The sequence below is a fragment of the Amblyomma mixtum genome, chromosome 3 (assembly GCF_055824585.1).
Source record: "Amblyomma mixtum isolate Tamu chromosome 3, ASM5582458v1, whole genome shotgun sequence".
Classification (NCBI taxonomy): Eukaryota; Metazoa; Arthropoda; class Arachnida; order Ixodida; family Ixodidae; genus Amblyomma; species Amblyomma mixtum.
The window spans coordinates 77,201,307-77,216,954 of record NC_143014.1 but is presented as its reverse complement, the minus strand read 5'-3'; the positions used below and the strand labels follow the sequence as shown (position 1 = coordinate 77,216,954).

Genomic DNA, 15,648 nt, shown 5'->3' with positions numbered 1-15,648 from the left:
CCGAGTTTACAAAACAAAGACTTTATTACAAATTTTGAACACTGTGACTTGACAAAAAGGAACCTTCAGAAAAAAAAAAAAAGCACTGCATAGCTCAGCACTTTTGCACACTGACTTGTCAAAAAGGAACCTTCAGAAAAAAAAAAAGCAATGCATAGCTCAGCACTTTCGCACACTGACTTGTGGAAACTGAACCTTCAAAAAAAAAAAACAATGCGTAGCTCAGCAGGTTTGAACACTGGCTTGTCAAAAAGGAACCTTCAGGAAAAAAAAAAGCAAAGCATAGCTGGGCACTTCCTAGCCATCAGCTTCTGGGTCAGCTTCTGGGTCAGCTTCTGGATCAGCTTCTGGGTCAGCTTCTGGGTCAACTTCTGGGTCAACTTCTGGGTCAGCTTCTGGGTCATCATCTGCAAATTAAAAAGACACAGTTCTGTTGGTAACGTTCATGTCATAATTTCAGGAAATATATTACATTACAGGTACAGTACACAGCATTTGCCATGATATGACACAAAGCAGCTGCAAGTGGTAGTTATCGAGTGCCACCTGTGGACAAATTCTGCTACTGCTTTTGACCCAAAAACTAATGAAAACCTTATAAGCAGGCAATAAAATCTCGCAACTACGCAAATGCTTATTGGTACACTGAGGGCAACTCCATCCAATCATTGTTCTTTATAAAAACTGATTTTCTGGCTACATGCTGTGGGACATTAACAGCGAGAAAATCGGATTTAAAAACCTTCCTGCCAGTCGACTCAAACTCGTGATATCCTCACCGAAAAGGATGCGTTGCCACCAATTTGATGTGAACATTGGCATAGCCTAACCTCTGGGATCAGTGCTCAAAAATCTGTGCTGACGCATGCAGTTCACTCGGGACATCAGCCGGTGATGGAGACACATTCCGTTTTTTGGTCTTTTCTAGCTTATGAAAGCTCAACTTTGGATGACAGTGGTCTCTGTGATTAGGATGCAATGCCCTATTGATACAGGCTAAACTTCTGTTGGTTGTTAGTATCCATTTAAAGAAAAAGCACATATTCCAATCATCAAACAGATCTAAAAGCGGAACTAATATAGTTTTGTAGATGTGCACTAGATATAATGGTGTCGACCTACAGCGAAACTTGGCAATGCTTACTCTTTCCTTCAAGTGCACAAAGTGAAAAAAATTAGAGACGACTGCGGCAACCCGCATTGGGAGAATGCAAAAGCATTGATGTCTCCTCTGCACTCATCGCCTTTCTTTATCATTTCCTTTTTGTTTGTTAATTTAACTACTGAATTAAACATCGATTTATTGACTCTGATTATACATTCTTTTATCTCAATCACCCATTTTGGTCTTCAAATTTGGCGCCGTGGTTTCTTTCCCGTCCACTTACTATATCCCGAAGAGCAAGGTTCCAGGCTAGTTGGTAATGCATTTAAAGGAAGAAAATAATAGATACTATATCCCGTCCAACGGTTTTTGCTGATAATCAACTAATTAATGTATGTCAATGAAATTTTTTTCAATTAATTATCACTCATCAGATACATTTCAAACATTATTTTTACTCCTTTGCCTATTTTTTCACTATTTTGTCGTCCACGGCTGTTTTACTGTCTGCGCTATTTCAACGTTTTTTCGACATTTTTGGCTCTAATTAATTGACTAATCGTCCTACCTCTTCTGAGAACGTCACAACTGCTGCGGACATGTTTTGGTGACACAACCCCACCGACATAGCCTAGAAATGCTTACGCATTAATAAGTGCCAGCTTGTTCCTGCACTTTCGATGGCATCATTACCATTAACACTTGCATGAAAATTGCTAGCACTGGAGAAATTATTCAGAAGTTGTTGTAACACTTGATAAAACTAGCTTACAGTTATTCTTTCCAGCATTATAATCCACTAATTACATTCAGTGCAGTGATGTGAAGAAAGAACACAATTCCACAGGATTGCTATGCAACAAATGGCCAGTTGGCAGCAATACAATGCATGCAGCGCTTACCAAAGTTCAAGGTCAGGCCATTCAGTTGACTGTTCATGAAGTCTGTACCTTCCTCATCAAAGAAATCTCCATAGTGCGTACCAACTGAAGAAAGACAAAAGAATGAATACTCATGAACAACTATGTTTAAGCAGAGAAATACTTCACCCGATGCAACTATAAATGATGAAGGCAACTTGCAGAGATTTTGTAAGTCTGACCAGTTGAAGAAATGTTTGTCCTAATATGGGAATCGACTACAGCAGTTCAGGTGGCAAGCAGACTGCAGTGGAAGGTGCAGTGCAGCATGGCTCGGGCCTTCCCAGCCAGGTCAGGGCTGGGTAGTACTAACATTCTTTGGGCCTAGTCCCCTCAAAGCAGTAGGATGGGTGGACAGAGGATCGTGGCTGTGGGATGCATTTTTACCATTTTCACCGGCGGTTCCCGGAGGTCCACCCACTGGAGAGTGCTTCCAGAGGGTAGAGGCGTCACATACACACAGAGACGGTGGCTTTTTCACTGAAAGAAGACTATTTCCTGCTAATGCACTAATAAAGCGATGTCCCAAGACCAATTTTCACCACACTGACACTTCCACACCCAGCTTACATAGCAAAGGAAGCAATGGGCTTGCCAGACCAACTACAACTACCAACTACAGCCTGGTTCAGGTAAGACACTAAGTTAGTGGACGTCAAAATGGAGGCTCATGGAGTGGAAAGCTCAAGTGCAGCTGCGAAGAGATCAACTTGAAGAAGCAAAGTTGTTAGCCAGCCCAGTGATGTTTAGGAGAATTTTTCAGAATAAAGCAAGCCAGAGTACGTTGGCTGCAAATGGGGAATTAAAATGAAATTACAAATTCAATTATTCTTGGAGAATTTCGCTAAGCCTACTTATCAGTCATGTTTTTTTATTTTCCACATGAAATGGGAGCACAAGAAACGTGAAGCAATGCGATCAAGGAACATGGTTTCATAACATAATGGAATCAGTGAAAAAAAAATGCAAGCACGAGAGAGAGACACACAGCACAGCACTTCTTTCTTAAGTGCTTACGTTTTTGCACTTATTTTACTATGTTTGACGTACACCAACTAGCTTGGATGGCTACCTAGTTAGTTTAAAAAGATCAAATATGCTTTCTTTTCAACAGTGAGATCAGTCAAAAAATGCACAATTTTAAATGCTAGCTTTGTCTTTCCTCTAAGAGACAAAACACTGCCCTACTATTATAAATTTATTTTATTTTTCTCTGAGCATGTGGCTCTCAGCCCTCAACAGACGGCGGAGAAACAGAGTATGAGCTCTGGCTTAGTGTTCGCACTGCTGTAATAGTTCAAAGTGTATAGCAGAATGCAGCAACTACACAGAGGTGATATCTGCCTTGCATGCAAGAGAACCGCAGTTCAAATCCTGGTGCTGCATAATTCTCTACTGGATAAAAAAAGAAAAGGAAAAATATGAATGTAGATAAATTCGAATAACCAGTCCTGGGGTGAGGCCTGATCCTGGCTATCTGAGCTGGCAGCACACCCGCTCCCCAGAACAGGAATTGGCCTCCCTGGTGTAGTAGTTGGCCACCTCCGTTTATATGAATGCACCAAATAATCCCCAGCCCTTGGTCTCCACCAGCTGCGAAGCAACTCACCAAGGCGGGAGTCCCACCAGTGGTGCAGAAGAGAGTGCTAAGAATCTCTGGCTCTGGACAGGCTGCCACTGGAAGGTGAACCTGGCAATTTTTAACCCTAGAAGCATATTTCGTGATACAAGCCTAGCTGTGCTGTTTTGAGGAATTTACTAAAGGACAGGATTACAAGAGGACCAGCAGTTTTCATTCATTCATTCATTCATTCATTCATTCATTCATTCATTCATTCTGCCGTAAAAGTCTCCCCATGTGCATAAGCACACCCATACATAGGATAAGCAGAGGTGCGGGACAAAGGTAGGCTGACCCTTACACAAGTGCTCCTGTGCTGAGAGACAGACAAAAATGAGCACACATGGACGACCGGACAGCAGACGACAGGAAAGTAAAAATGTTTGGTTTGGTTTGGTTTATGGGGTTTAACGTCCCAAAATGACTAAGGCTGTGAGAGACGCCGTAGTGGAGGGCTCCGGAAATTTCGACCGCCTGGGGTTCTTTAACATGCACTGACATCGCACAGTACACAAAGTAAAAAAGTAACCATATTATGCACATCATGAATTAAGAACTACATGACAAATTTCACAACAAAGCTTGCGAAATTCACATCAAAACTACGGGGTAAAATCCTAGCCTGATGAAAATTGCACCTGCTGCCCTGCAATCAATGCATGTGTGAATAGCATGGGCAGTAAAGCATGCATTGGCTGACACCTCGGAGCCGAACGCAATGGGTACTGATCTAACCATGCCATGACAACATATGGAATTGGCTTGTGTAGACACCCTCAGATATGCAATGCCATGCATGCAGAGAACAGCACATTAAGAAAACTGTGTCCGCACCAATGATCAGACAGCTACAATTACCTGGGGCCAATGCCACCACTCCATGCACTACAGAAGATGCACTCTCTTTTCATAATGTTATTTCATAACGTGTTTTTCTATGCATATATCAGGCATGGAATTTTCAGGCCAATACACTTTGTAAGTAAAGCATAAGTCATTGTCTCCTCTTTCCAGGGAAACACGAGATCACTGCTAATATCGATGAGCATTAAGGGACCTTGAATGAACTGAATGACTGATCACACATTATGCTGCATAACAATACTGAGGTCCTAAGTACTGACGGTGTTCAAAAGGGCTGTATAAATCCTGATACCGGCTCCATCAACTCAACTATTGTATTATCGCTACAACCCATCTAGCACAAGCAAATGAGTATTTTGATGCTATTTCCAGTTCTAAACATAAACTCAATATCTAGTATCAACAGTGTCATTTCACTTTGCTAGCGCCAACACGGTGACATACATAAATGCACACCAAAAATGACGCGTCACACATGGAAGCAAAAGTCTCCAAAGAAATGAATGACCCCTTGAAGACACAGCCCATTAAGAAAACTAACTCAACTCACGCTTTTCGAAGTCTTCATCTGGATAATCATTCCTCCAGTTGTCTTCAGCATTGCTGTCACTGTCATCATCACGCGCTTCAAGACCAAGGTCAGAGTCTGAGTCATATGCTGGCTCTGGGGCAAAGGCATCTGGGGGGCCAATCTTGAACAGACTGAATGAACAAGGAAACAAGCAGGAGCAATTCAGAAAAAAACATACACCATCAACCGTTTTGCTAAACACTGTTGCTTGGATCCCACTCTGTAATCAGCATAGCCATGCACTGCCACTGTCGCCAGTGACGCTACAGGATACCCCATGCTGCCTTGATGCTGCTTGCTGAGGTATCTCAGAATCTCTATTTACCTGGGTTTGGTTGCTCATGATGAAAAAACTGTAGCACTCGAGACAAGGGCACAACGAGGACGACAACACATGCGCTACAGTTTTTTTATCATGAGCAACCAACTCACCCAACAACATCCACCCTGGGTTTGGTCGATTGTGGTAGATTGTAAACGCGTGCTTCATGTGGTTTAACGCTGCAAGCTGTGGCCACAGTGTTTTGAACTTGAATAAGCTTCCCCATTACCACATCACACGCATCATAATTAAGTCTCGGCATGCTGGAAGAATGGAGCCATGAGGGTGGAAGCGGACAAGACAGGTCAGCGGACCAGAAGCAGCAAGAGAAAAAAAAAGAGGGAAACTTGACCTGCACCAATCGGCAACCGACACGGTGCTCAGCTGGGTTAGATTGGCTGGCTACATAAAGTTTCTAAATTACCTAGAGGGAAAGCTGGTGCCACCATCTAAGCGAGTTTCTTAAAAAGCACTACATCCTCAGCAGGAATGCCAGGAAGACGAGGCTTCGCATTTGGCTTTGCTAATGATAGGCTGAAAACATGGATTGTACCTCGAAATTTGTAGCTAAGCCGCGATGCTCTCCTCTGTACTCAGATTAAATTATTTCAATACTGCATTTTTCACTTCATCAATATATTTCACTCAAGTGAAATTTTGGTGTTAGGCTGGAATGGGATCTTTCACAGCATTTCTGTGAGGTTCGCCTCGAGAAGTCATTATTACAGCTGAATCCGCATTTTATGCCCAACAATAGTCAAGTAAGAAGCCTCATCTTCCCGGAATTCCTGCACCTCTCCATGGAGGATGAAGTGCAGAGTAGCCAGCTTTCCCTCTAGTTATATTGAGAAAGTTTATGGCTGGTTCACACTGGGCGGTCCAGCCACCCTCACTGGAGGCTGGCACGATGCTCCAGAAAAGCGAAACTAAAACTATGCGGTCGGACTGCCCTCGAAGATGAGGCAATTTGGAACAATGGTTTTGAGTAGGGCTATTTCGACAATTTCTTGTCGGGCCAGTCATACCGGGATGTAGCCTCCCTTCATCAGCCTGTTCAATTAAACGGTATGATGCCCATAGCATGCGAATTAGCGAACATCCAACACCATAGAATTGCATTGGCGCTGGCAAGGACCGAGCCGGTAGTTCAAGTTATCCCCGGTTTCCGAATTAAAGGTGCACTGAAGAGGAATCTGAACTTGTATTTTTGCCGCGGGAACTCGATCTACACGTTCCGAGCTTTCTTAGAAACTGCGATTTACTGCCCTGTGTGGCCGATTTCCCCAATTAAATCGAATTAACGTCCGGCTCCCGCCTTTTTTTTTTTAATTCTGCCTCGTACGGTGGGCGGAGTCAACCAACGCGTGGAGCGCCTTTCGCCCAGTCCCGTGGCGTCTTGCCGCTCTGCCATCGGCGGAGTAATACGTAGTAGTCCGTAGTAGCAAATAGTCCGCGCGTATTTTTATTTCTTCGGGCTTATTTTGCGGCTATATTATCTGCGAATGAAACTATTTATTCATGGAAACCTAAAAAACAAAATAAAGCGAAAGCAAAGCCTCCACGGGACTGGATGAAAGGCGGTCCACGCGTTGGTCGACTCCGCCCACCGTACGAGGCAGAATTAAAAAAAAATGGCGGGAGCCGGACGTTAATTCGTTTTAATTGGGGAAATCGGCCACACAGGGCAATAAGTCGCTGTTTCTAAGAATGCTAGGGACGTGTGGATTGAGTTCCCGCGGCAAAAAGACATGTTCAGAATCCTCTTCACTGCACCTTTAACGGGAGTCGAATTCATCATCATCAGCAGCAGCAGCAGCAGCAGCCTGACTACACCCACTGTGGAGCAAAGGCCTCTCCCATGTCTCTCCAATTAACCCTGTCCTTTACCAGTTGTGGCCACAGTATCCCTGCAAACTTCTTAATCTCATTCACCCACCTAACTTTCTGCTGCCCCCTGCTATGCTTGCCTTATCTTAGAATCCACTCCATTACCCTTAAGGGCAAGCGGTTATCTTGCCTTCACATTAGATGCCCTTCCCAAGCCCATTTCTTCCTCCTGATTTCGACTAGGATGTCATTAACCCGCGTTTGTTCCCTCACCCACTCCGCCCGCTTCCGATCTCTTAACGTTACACCTATCATTTTTCTTTCCATAGCTCGTTGCGTTGTCCTTAACTTAAGCTGAACACTCTTTGTTAGCCTCCACGTTTCTGCCTCACAGGTGGTACTAGTAAGATACAGCTGTTGTATACTTTTCTCTTGAGGTATATTGGTAAACTGCCAATCATGATATGAGAGAACCTGCCATATACACCCCCCCCATTCTTGTTCTTCCGAGTTATTTCCCTCATGATCCGGAGCAGCGGTCACTTTGTACCCTAAATAGACATATTCTCTTACTACTTCCAGCACCTCACTACCAATTTCGAACTGCTGTTCCCATGCTAGACTACTTTGGCTTTTTGCATGTTAATTTTTAGCCCCACCGTTCTGCTCTGCCCGTCTAACTCATTGATCATGCTTTGCAGTTCATGTCCTGAGTGGCTTTGCAAGGCAATGTTATCAATGTCATGTTTCTAATCCAGACCTCGGAACATCTCCTGTAAACAGGCGGTGAATAAAATTGACGAGACGCGTCTCCCTGCCTGACACCCTTCCTTATTGAAATTTTATTGCGGACTTTATGAAGGAATATGGTAGCTGTATAGTCGGTATTGATATCATCCAGAATTTTCAAATAAGACTCTTCTACACCCTGATTCCGCAATGCTTGCATGACTGCTGAGGTTTCCACTGAGTCAAATGCTTTCTCGTAATTAATGAAGGCTATACATAGGGGTTGATTATATTCTGTGCATTTCTCTATCCCCTGATTGATAGCGTGAATATAGTCTGTTGTTGAGTATCCTTTACGAAAGCCTGCCTGATCATTTGGTTGACTGAAGTCTACTTCAAGTCCTTGACGTTTCCTTTCTTATGAATTAAGATAATGTTAGCGTTCTCCAAGCTTCTGGTATGCTTGAGGTCACAAGACATTGCGTATACAGGGTGGCTAGTTTTTCTACTACGATTTCTCCTCCGTCCTTCAAAAAATCTGCTGTTGTCTGATCCTCACCAGCTGCTTTCCAACGGAGTGCTCAAATTATGTTATGTCTTGTAAACAGATCTCTTGTCATGGACTGATGCTTGCAATGTAGTGCAGACAGTATTGTTTTTTGAATGTCATTTTATTGGCATCTGTCCAGTATAGTTGTTCCCCAAGAATGAATTGCAATAACTAACAACTACAAAGTGACTCAGGCTATGAGAGACGCCGTAGTGGAGGAGTCCAGAAATTTCGATCACCTGTGGTTCCTTAACGTGCAGTGACATCTCATAGTACACGGGCCTCTAGCATTCCGCCTCCATCAAAATGTGATCACTGCGGCCGGGATCAAACTCACACCTTTCGTGTCAGCAGCCAAGCACCATAACCACTGAGCCACCGCAGCAGCTAAAAGAAGAAATGGGCTTGGGAAGGGCTTGTAATGTGGAGGCAAGATAACCGATGGACGTTAAGGATAACAGACTGGATACCAAGAGAAAGTGGGGGCAGAAGAGGGGGCAGAAGTGGAAGCATCAACCTACCTCGTACAAGGCTTGCCTCACACATCTTTGCAACAATGCTACCTAATTGAACAATGTCATGACACTTGAAAGAGTGAATAACTCATCAGGAACACCACACTCGCTATGGATGTGCAATGTTGCATCGCCGCTATACCTGATGAGCTGAACTGCTGAAACATTTGATGTCAACTTTCAACTCATTTAGGGTGGGGAAAAAAAATTCATGTTCTTACAAGATATTTCTAGAGTTCTTGTTGGCAACAATCAGATGGCAGAAGTACTGTGCTAACAAATGTCAATTTAAGCATCCGATTTTAGTGCAAAAGCTTGCTTAAGGAGAGACATAAAAACCCAAACTGAGATGCACACAGACAACACCTGTCTGCTGTTGCTTTCACAGTTACCATCATCAGCCAGCTATACCCACTGCAGGACAAAAGCCTCTCACATACCTCTCCAATTAACCCTGTCCTGTATGTCTCAACAATTTCTTAGTAGCCAATGCTGTTTGTGAGCATTGGTCCCTGTGACCTTGCTCAACTGCTTTCCCTTTGGTTCAGGAATACTGATTGATAAGACACCAGCCACTATGCACCTAGATTCTCTCCCTAAAAGGGACCATGAAATGTCATTTACTGAGGTTAGGAAAAGTGCATGAGTGATCAGTATTCCATGACTCGTTAACACACCATAAAAGTTCTTAAGCTAGCTTCATTAACACCGAAGATAGTCGTGATTAAAAATGATGCTCTTCCCCCAGAAAAGAAATAAAGAAAATAGATCAGGACTGCACCATGCCATGCCCCATACCGCCCATGTCACTTGGGCACGCCTAGTGAGAAGGCTCGCCCAGATTGCCTGCTTTACACCAACAGGGCAGGGCTGGCCGAGAGCGCACGGTAAGGTAACACCCTAATCAGTTATGAGCAGTTTAGATGAACTGCCACATGAGACCACCAGAATTGTAAGAACAGTCTGCAAGTGCTCCAGGAACAACCTGTTAAGCACAGCTCACAATTACTCCTCTTTGTGTAGCTCTATTCATTTGATGCTTCAAGTGAAAACGAAGTACATGGGCAAAAATATCAGAAATGGAAATGAAACCTAAATTTAGCTGTACAAACCATTTTTCATCACTCAACAAAACACACAAAAAAAAACACCAAAACTTAAGAGAGAACTCGAGTCCTCCTTTCATTTTTTTTTTCTTGAACACATTCTCGGCATGAATGCACTCTAAGCAAGCAAGCAGAAGCAAAAATTTAGAAACACCTTGCACAAGGTATCTCATCAAATGATGTGAAAAATCTTGCGCATTATTTGTCACCTTAATATCAAGCATATTATTACTGAGAATAAAACATACAAAATTTTTGTAGCCTTCACAGCCACTGCTGTTACTCAGCACAAGCATGGCATGAAAAACTGCAGGCCTTGTTAATCATATAAAACTTGCAACAAACTGGCAATAATCAATTTGTGACAAGTTTATGTGGTTCATTAAAAAACTGCTTACTTTGAAAGAGGTCAGTTAGACTACACCATAAGAACTTTTCCCAGCCTGCATTTACACGCTCCAACTTTGGTCGTGCTAACAACGATAACGCAATTCGCTGCCCTAACATCTCTCACCGACACCCCTCTCCTTGTCACAGATACTGACATGCTAATTTTCAAATTCAACCATTTCAGCCGAACTATAGTCGGTGTAAAAAGCTGGCCATGGTTGTTCCCAGTTGCAATGCTTCCATTTGAATAAGCCGAACCAGTTAAAACAATCCCTGCCTGTCCTAGACGAAATGAGGCAGCTGCCATGTGGTCTGAAACATCACATCCACCCATGAATGCCCTATTTTCATCAATAGGGCAGGGTCTGCATGTGGGGAGAAGCAAGGGTAGTAAGCAGATGCTCTGAAATAATGCCGGGGCCTAAAACAGGTATTACTCTCAGCATCTTCCAAGAACACTGCATAACAGAAGACTCTGGTAACTTACCTGTATTCATCCTCACGCAGAAGATTGAACTGCGCAGCACTGTAGTAAACATCATAGACGAACTCCTCACAACTTTCAGGCTCCTTCAAGGTTCCTTTCACCATAGCAACATTGTTGCATGTGATTTTTGATGTTTTTTCCTCCTCTTTTGGATCCACCTATAAAGCAGACCACAGTGGCTTTTAACACCACAAAGAAAATTTTAAAGGCAATTCTTTTTTTTTGCAAGCCAGCAGGACATGCTGTAAAATGTCTGTTCTTAAGCTTCTTTATGCCCATACCACTGTCCATTCCCGAAGCACGCTGAGCTAATGCAAACAAAGTCTGTATTCTTGAGTTGTCACTTCATGAGATACCAGTCTGTACTGATGAGTGGCTTAAGCTGTGAACCCAAACAAGGGAAAAAGCAATTATTCCAGCAACATAATCCCTGTCAACACGACTTTAAAAAAGCATAGCCTTCATGCACATAGATATGATCTGAAGAAAGAAACAGGCTGCCCCAAATTTCAACAAACTATCAATGCTTCAGGGCCAGCCTCACCAACAATAACTCCAGCAAAAGAAGAGTACTGTCATTAAATTTTCAGTGCCCCTGCAATACTCAAAAAAGCACTGCAAAACTGTCTTTGATGCAAAGATAACGCTAGGCTTAAGCAATCAAGTATGCTGGGCGCCATGCACTTCAGTGAAAGGCACCAAAATAAAAACAATTAAATGAGTTGACGCTTGTCACTGCAAGGAGAACCCAAATTAAGTAATACATCACATAAAAGAAGGAGCACTGCCAAAAGCAATTCTTTAATAAACAGTGCCAAATGAGGTAAAAAATAGAAAAATGCTGATATTTATTTATATAGGTAGGGGGCCGGTAACAGACCCCAATAATAACTTTCTTATGATTCAAAGTGACACAGGCCCAAACAATTTCTAAAGGGGTGTTAACGGAATGCACTGCGAAGTGAAACGTTCTGTGATAGCGAGCAGAACGCCTCCTCCTTGTCGTTCAGTGCGATCGCAGCGATAGAAAAATTGTTCGCGATGAGAAAGAGTTTGTGGTCTCGAAGCTCGGAACGCAACCAGGTCTCTGTTAGTACTAAAATATCAGCGCTGCAGGTGTCGATGGCGGAATTAAGACAGTCACGTTTGATTACAATACTGCGGATGTTAGTAAAAAGAACGGATATCTCTGAAGAAAAACGCCCACATCCCCTCGCGTGTCCCTACGAACTGCCGTGTGGCGAACTGACAGGGTTATCATCGATTGAAGGCGGTTGCTGTGTGTGCTCTTTAGCTGTCGTAGAGGATCCTGGCCAACCTGCTGAAGAAAACGAATCACCAGCCAGTCTCCCTGGGCATCGGGTATCTGCATCATTTAGGTATTGCCGCAGGCCACTGCATAACATTTCGGTGGGTACCTGCTCACTGTGACATTCAGGCTAATGAAAAAGCAGATGAAGCGGCCCGTAAGGGCCATCAACATCGGAGATACATTCGAACTTTTTTCACGAAATCTGATGCGTCCCAAATGGCTAAAAGTTTTGCTTCCGAAGAAACTTATCGGCTTTGGAGTTTGCCGACACATCAGTACCAATTTCTTCCCTCAATCAAGACTCTCACCCAGAATTCCTCGACATCTGGAAACACTTTATCATCGACTTCGTCTGAATGCTGCATATACAAACGGCTTGCGATACCGTTTTGGACAAATGAACAGTCTCTCTCTCTCTTTAGCTGAGTTAGTGGGATGGTTATTAGCTTAGTGAAGATGAGAAACTTGCATTCTCTTTGCTGTATTATCTTCAGCAGTAAGCCCACGAAGCATGAACTTTTAGAGCATGCAATTACTGCTTTTATTACAGTAACAGTCATGTCTGTACCCTTGAGCTGTACCCTTGAGCGAACCCGCCTTGCAAGGCAACGCTCACGCGAAAATAAAGGTGTGTTTCGCAATTTTAATAGTCTTTCTTTGATTAAAGTTTGTTGTGAGTGTTCCAAGAGCTGCACTGTTTTACTGCATTTCTTAAGAAAAAGCAATTTTTAGCAACATTATTGAGAGCAAGACAGAAATGGCAGTGTCCAAGAAGCATTTATCCAGTGATAAAGGAAACACCCCAGGCTAATTGCCAAGGTCATTCAGCATCCACTTCAAGTGCAATTGACCACAGTACCCCGCAGGTGCTATCTGCCGCGCATAGTACAAGAATAACTGCATAGTAAAGTAATGTACAAGCATAATGAAGCTTAAAAAACTAGTGCGATATGCCGACACTAAAAACAAAAACAAATGTAGCCTTGCCAAAACCACTGCTGAACAATAATATAACAGACTGCTGATTTACATAACTTCATTAATAACCTGTATTTAAAAAGTGGCCGCACATCCATAGGTGCTCATTATTCAGGTGACTTCGTTTTGCTCATCGCATAGTAATTGCAAGGTAAAGTCATGAATCACTACCAGCACTTCATGACCTCTTACTAACTAAAACTGCCATAATGTGCCATTGAGTGCCAATTCAAATCGGAAAGCACCGCGAAAAACACATAGCATGAAAAGATGGAGAACAACACTCAGACAGCACTGAAGGTGTGTCGCTTCTTACAGCGGTTTTCGTGTTTTTCCACTGCTAACTGAAAATGTATCAAAATAAGAGAGCCCAACCCTCCATCCTGTTCATCTCAGCAATACTATCATATTTATTTAAACATATCTACTAATGATGTGCACTGCCTTTACTCACACGAAAAACACTGGAGCTAATGCATGCCTGCAGCAAGTGTGTCATGGACACTGCCAGCATTCCTGTTAGCCCCAGAAGTATGCCTACGATTACCAATACTGCACGATGTGAATTAAGCCGATACTTCTGCAAAACAAACACTAGACTCTGCGCACTGCTGCAATCTGTGCTTTGCATCCCTTCTTTTCGTACAACTTGCCTCAGAAGCTGTGAGATTTCACAGGCGGTTCCTATCTCTTCGTGAACTGCACTGACTGCTGTGGCACTCCACAACACAGCGCCAACAACTTCCAGTTTTCTGCGAAGACGTAGAAGTCGATGTCATTGAAGAATTGTGTGTTTCGCACGGCTGAACACGTCTCCGCACGAGCCCTAAAATTTCACGCGGGTGCGACGTGGCGCTGCTGCCACGCCGGCAAATTTGAGCTTGGGTTCCCTATGCAAGAGGCCAGAGCAAGCAAACGCGCAACAGCGCTTGAAGCACTGGCCGCAAATGCGCTGCGCGAGGAGATTCAGTAGATCTTAACAAACGTACCATCGGGGACAAAAGTCTCTAATGTGGTGGTAGTTAGAAAAAACGGGCACCTGTGCGGCTAGATTGCTTTTGGCACGTCCTACAGACTACTGTCCACGACAGTCGTATCCCGTCGCACTACCTTAGTGTCGTAGAAATTCACACTGCCACGAGGTTAAACGACCAGTTACTTTTTTTCTATCATTCATGCAGGTAGTTATTCAGCATCAATCTTTCACTAATAATGCAGAACGGAAGCTTAAAAGAGAGATTTGATTGAGTTGCACATCCACATCAGAGTTCTCATAAGACTGAAGGCTACTCGAATCGAACTCACGTTTTCCTTCGTGGCTTGGTCTGTTTCAGCATCCTCCTCGGCGAGGACGTCATAAAGACGGAACAGACTGTTAGACGACTCTCGCAAAGCATTCACGTCATTGTCGATGATCTCCTCAACACAGAGTTCTTCAACTATGGCCCGATGCCGAAGTGTGCTCTCCAATCTCTTTTTCTTGGTAGCCGAGCGGTACTCATCTCTACGCTTGGACTTTAGATCTACTGGACGAAGTTTGGGGTCTTGCTTCAGGCGTTTTGCCTCTTTCGCTCGCCTAATAGCCTGCTCAGCTTCAGGAGAGGTCTGCGAGAAGAGGAGTTCAGCGTTTAATGAGGGGGCAGCGCACAGTACCAAAAATATAAGAACAATAGTGTGGTTTGATTTACTTACCGGGTTTTTGAAGCTCCCAGCGTAATGAAATGTGTAGTTTTCTTGGCCATCGATTGCTTCATCTGCGTTACCCATCCGGGCAATTTTCGGTGCAAGAACAATGGAATCAGCCGCGATCTCCCCAGCCTTTCGCTTAATGCGAACAGCCGTTGTCATGGCTATTTCTTTTCGGGCAAGGAGCTGCTTTTCACGTGAAACAGCGCGGATTTCGCGCACCTCTTTCACTGAATGCTTCCGAATGAGAAGACTAGTCCGAATTGGAAGACCGAATTAGAACCCTGAATACCTTCAGCTGTCCGTAGGACTCAAACGCTGGGGCCACGGTCAGCATGTCTCGTGACAGTCACGTCTCGTGCATGATCGCATCTATCGCGGGCATCGAAGCATGCATGAAGCGCGCGACATGCTCGAGAATCGAGAGCTCGAGGTCCTTACGTCTTACGTCACTTGCGCTGCGCGCTTTGACTTTGACTGTGGCCCTTTGGCTATGACTACGAATAACTTAGCCGCAAAAGGTCTTATGAGAAGGCAAGCGTCAGCGTAGCAAGGGGTGGCAGAAAGTGGTCGGATGAGAAGTTTGCGCGGATAGGGTGGCCGCAGCTAGCACAGGACAAGATATGTTATAAAAAAAAAAAAAGAAGACTGTCTCTTTGCCCTGC

The 15,648-nt window shown here is 43.8% G+C and overlaps 1 protein-coding gene across 1 annotated transcript; it reads right to left on the bottom strand.

Moving 5' to 3' along the window:
• Nucleotides 1-5: 5 nt before the first annotated feature.
• LOC149350678 (uncharacterized) lies at nt 6-15,622 on the bottom strand. The gene is made up of 6 exons (XM_089579775.1): nt 14,990-15,622; nt 14,603-14,902; nt 11,008-11,165; nt 5,061-5,212; nt 2,008-2,091; nt 6-407 (listed from the first exon to the last, which is right to left on the bottom strand). The coding sequence occupies exons 1-6, from the start codon at nt 15,143-15,145 to the stop codon at nt 298-300; spliced, it is 960 nt and encodes a 319-aa protein (XP_089435901.1). The 5' UTR covers nt 15,146-15,622; the 3' UTR covers nt 6-297.
• Nucleotides 15,623-15,648: the final 26 nt, after the last annotated feature.